Below are 4,845 nucleotides of genomic sequence, written 5' to 3' on the forward strand. Positions count from 1 at the left end.
GGGCGATCGGGCGATCCGGTGACGTCAGCGCCCGGACGCTCCGCTATTGGCGGCGGCGGAGTGACGGCGATGTGGCGCGTGGTGCGCCGCGCCGTTGCCGCGGGTCGCCGCGGGCCCGCCGTCCTTCGGGGGCGGTGCTGCCGCCTCAGCGCGCGGGGTCACCGCGAAGCGCCGCCGCCAGCCGCCCGTCTGCGCTCGGAGCCGGCCGTGAGGTGAGGTGAGGTGGGGTGGGGCTGCGGGCCGGGGCCGTGCGCGGCGGCCTGCGAGGGACAGCTCGGCCGGTACTCCCCGGGGCGAGAGGTGTCCGGCGGCCCGGTGACACGGAATCTCGCAGCCCCGCATCGCTCTCGTCTTCCTCGCTGCCCTCAGCAGAGCCCGCGTGGCCGTCACGATGCCCGAGGTGAGCACGGAGCACCTGGACGAGCAGCAGGTGCAGCTGCTGGCCGAGATGTGCATCCTCATCGATGAGAACGACCGTCGGATCGGGGCGGACACGAAGAAGAACTGCCATCTGAATGAGAACATCGACAGAGGTGCGGCCCTGCGACCTTCCGCGGAGCCGGGCGTCCTTACGGGATGCTGACAGCTAAAGCAGGGCGTTTGTGGGTGGAAGGAGCACGGCTCCTAAAGCCTTTCTCCATAGCAGAGCTGCCCCAGCCCTCTGACCATCTTCACTGCTTTCCTCTGGTCCTGCTCCAACGTCTCCACATCTTTCTTGTGCCTGCTTGCTGTACTCCAGATGGGGTCTCAGGAGGGCAGAGCAATGGGAGGCGATCGCTGCCCTCGCCCTGCTGACCACTCCTCTTGTGATCCAGGGTACCGTTGGCCTTAAAATGTCATATTTTAAAATAAAACAACGTGGAGGAAGAACACGGTGTTCCACTTCAGCCAATTCTATTAGGAAAGGGTTTTTGTTGTCATTTTAATTGATGGGCTTTCCTTTGGGTTAATCGTATCAGAACTTTGCAGTTTGTGCCCTCCATCTTTCTGGTCTAGGAGAATGTTTTCCAGAAGAATTAGGAACAACAAATACAGAAGTTGTGTTGAGAAGGAGGGAAAATAAGGAGGCAATTGTTCTGTAATTGAAGAGGTTTATTTTCCAGTGCTATTTTGAAATTCACGAATCTTCTTTAAATTTCCTGTATCTTTTTCAGCATTTTCACCTTTGTCGTGTCTTTTTTTGAATGTTGAACCTGTCCTTAGCTTGCCTGACTGTCCATCTTAAGACTGGTGAACGGACAGAGCTTTGTGTAACTCTTCTGCTGCATTGTTCTTATGTTTAGCATAAACTGGCACAGAAATCCAAGGGAAAGCTCTCGAGTTTTTCCTCAAATCCTTGCTTTTAAACACTTGAATTGTTTTGAATTTAGTTTACCAGTAAGTTGGGCAATTCCAAGCCTTACATTTTCATATAATTCTTGTCCTTAAAACAGCTTTCTGTGTTTTGCTTTTTAGGTTTATTGCACAGAGCATTCAGTGTTTTCTTATTTAATACAGAAAATAAACTGCTACTGCAGCAGAGGTCAAACGCTAAAATCACATTTCCAGGTAAGTACTGAAACACATTGCACATGGAATGTATTGCTTTAAATCAGTGTTTTAAGATGTGCCAGCCTAATTTTGCAGTGTAACTCCTGCAGAACGTAACATAAAGTTCTAAAACCTTTGCAGTGGTTCCAGGATTTACTGAGAAGAGATACTTTTAAGAGCTTGGGATGTGCTTTTATTGTGGATGAAGCAACATAATGAGAGCTCTAGCTTATCATTATATGTGATCTTGGGAAATTATTGCTCCCTGGCTTGCCTGGTCCTGTTTATAGTAAGGATAAACACCATACACTCACTTGTCACAAGACACATTTAATGACATTGGAGAAATTGTTTTGGTAGATGTGAAGAGTGAGTGTTTTAATTCCTCTGGTTAGGAACAAAAGAGTATTTGGTAGAGACAAATCCAGAAGTATGTATAGAAAGAAGGGATAGAAATATTCTCCCTTTCATTGTCCTCTATCAATGAGAAACAAAAATGTGGTGCATCAATTGGCTGCTCTATGTCTCAGGGCTTTTGTAGCAATTTACAGTGTCAAAAGTGTACTGATAAAAACTTCTTTCAGATTGCTTTACCAACACTTGCTGTAGCCATCCGCTGAGCCACCCACTGGAACTGGAAGAAAATGATGCCATTGGAGTTCGGAGAGCAGCACAGAGACGAATGAAAGCAGAGTTAGGAATTCCTATGGAGCAGGTAAAGGAAGGAGAAAGGAGGGGGGGTTCTTAGCAGCGCTAAGAATCTTCACATCTGGCAGGTGTGAAATCTGAAACTGAATTTAACTTTAGAAATGCAGAGGATTTGATGAATTGGAGAATTCTTCAGTTATTCTGGAGTGTCAAGGGCCAGTTGCAGATGTTTGTTCATCACTACTTTCCTAAGCGTACATTAGGCTCTGGTAAATATTATCTGAACTTTACTGTATTGGAGAAGTCTGGTCAAAATATTATAGGGTAAGCCCAACTAGAGAAATGCTGTGCAGTTTACATGGTCAATGTATAGTAACTTTTTTCATAATTTTTTTGTAAGAAATGCATTGCAATTGTACTCGAAAAAATGATTTCCTAGGAAGAAAGCAGTGTCTGGTAATTGTTCTGTGCTGCCAAGCAGCTCAGTTATTCTGCTTTGCTGCTGGTCCTAACGTGTGTTTTGGCTGTAGGTTACTCCAGAAGAAATCTTCTATCTGACACGAATTCACTACAAGGCCAAGTCTGATGGGATCTGGGGTGAACATGAGATAGACTACATCTTATTTGTGCAGAAGGATGTAACGCTGAATCCTGATCCCAACGAGATCCAGAGCTACTGCTATGTGACCCAGAAAGAACTGAAGCAACTTCTGGACAAAGCTTCGAGAAACGAAGTCAAGATTACTCCCTGGTTTAAACTAATTGCAGAGACCTTTCTTTTTAAGTGGTGGGATAACTTACCTAACTTGAACAAATTTGTTGATCATGAAAAAATACACAGAATGTAATAGCTGCAGTGAGAGATGCTGAAGGCTGAAGCGATGTCTGTGTGGTAATTCGTGACTCGAGTGCAGGGAAAATGGCCCACCTGGAGCATGTTTAACAAGAGATTTTGAACAGATGGTTGTAGCCAATGATTTTTCCTATCTCTTCACCTCTTCTTCCATCCCAGTAACATAAGAAACCCCCTTGATTCATCTTTCTGTTACTTCATGTGGTGCTAAAGAACCCTCAGCCTGCGTGTACCCCGTTTGCTCTCACTGCCTTGCACACTTACATGTGCTGTAAGAGTGTGGGCACTTCCTGCCCGGCTCCTTCAGTAGAGAGGTGCATTTTCAATTTTATATCACTACATCTTCAAGAATGCTAATTACAAACCCATGTGAGTTCTGCACTGATGTGACAGAACGAGTCTGTGAAGAAAAACAATTAATTCAAAGTGATCAGGAGTGTTTTAATTGCAGAACAGATCTCTGGCTGCTGTGCTGTGTAGTTAGTCAGACATGTGAAAACTCAACTAATTGGATCATCTGTGTGGACTGAATTTCACTTTGAACTGCTACGTGATGTGTTATAGCTTTAGATAATAAACACTGATTTTAAAACTAATTTTTTTAATCTTTTAAGCCATCCCCTGCCTGTTTAGTGAGCAAATACTGCACATCTTAATTAGAAAGTAATGTTTAATCACCCTAAATGCAGATGGTAGGTAACTGCCTACTGACCATAGCCTGTCCTTGGAGAAGGGATGTGCATCGGAGAGTCTTCCTCACCCTACAGAAAACAAAGGCAGCTTGAGACAAACTTTTTATTGCAACATCTGATTTCTTCCCAATGTCCTGGAAAGCTCAAATCTCCTGAACTCCAAAAGTCAAGATTGAGAATTTATAGGCATACATAAACTCTTAATTTTGGTTAATTACAAAATCAACTGGAGGGTAAGAGCTAAGCCACAGCCACCCCACATAGATTTCTTAAGTTCTCTGTGTTTTCTTGATGAAATAGGGTATTTTCCATACTGATTCCCCTTACTTGTGAAACATGATTTTAACTAGTCTGTCTGATGGCAAGGTAGATCTAACTTTTCTAGTTTGTTGCTTATCCCAGTTCTGTCCATAGTTCTACACTGAGAGGTTTTAGGGCCAAGCTTTTGTATGCTGACCTGAAGCTAAGAATGGTGGAGGAGGGAATGCAGCAATGCAGTGTAACAGCTGTCTTGAATTTGGTTTCATCAGCTGCACTACCTAAGTAGTCTCTTTCGAATACCTTTTGAAATACCTGCACTACTTTTAAATGTTCTGTTGAGGCTGACTATTAAAACTGTTAACCTAAAAACCTGGGCTGGGCTTTTCTTTTTAGACATGGGAACAAAATGCTGACTAAGCACTGAAGTGATATGGTTGGAAGTGAACAAGGTGTGGTTTTATTTTAACACGAGTTCAAATAGTCAACTCGGGGCAAACAGCCTGCCATAGAAACAGCATAAAGACAAAAGCAAAGTTTGGCCAAACACTTCTTAAAATCCCATGAACAGTTCTAAGTATTTTTTTCCTACACTGAACTTCCTTGCAGCACAATAAGTATTTTTAATAACAAATCACACGAAGGGGGACAGACTACAAGTGGAAATCCACAAAGGTAACACTGGTACGTGTAAGCTGACACCTGAACATTCCACAGTGCTGATTCTGGCTGTGTTCATTTTCTTCACTAATAGCTCATATAGTGCTGTATTTTGGATTTGTGATGAGAACAGTGTTGACAACGTGATGTTTACATATTGCTGAACTGAATCAAGGGTTCCTCTGCTTCTCACACTACCCTGAT

General features: G+C 44.1%; 1 protein-coding gene across 1 annotated transcript; it reads left to right on the forward strand.

The window, feature by feature from the left end:
- Nucleotides 1-391: 391 nt before the first annotated feature.
- IDI1 (isopentenyl-diphosphate delta isomerase 1) lies at nt 392-3,026 on the forward strand (the record flags this gene model as incomplete). The annotated part of the gene is made up of 4 exons (XM_079538105.1): nt 392-533; nt 1,456-1,548; nt 2,115-2,245; nt 2,709-3,026. 4 exons carry the CDS (start codon nt 392-394, stop codon nt 3,024-3,026), a joined length of 684 nt encoding a protein of 227 aa, XP_079394231.1.
- Nucleotides 3,027-4,845: the final 1,819 nt, after the last annotated feature.

The sequence above is a fragment of the Tetrao urogallus genome (genome assembly GCF_951394365.1).
Source record: "Tetrao urogallus genome assembly, chromosome: 7".
Lineage (NCBI taxonomy): Eukaryota > Metazoa > Chordata > Aves > Galliformes > Phasianidae > Tetrao > Tetrao urogallus.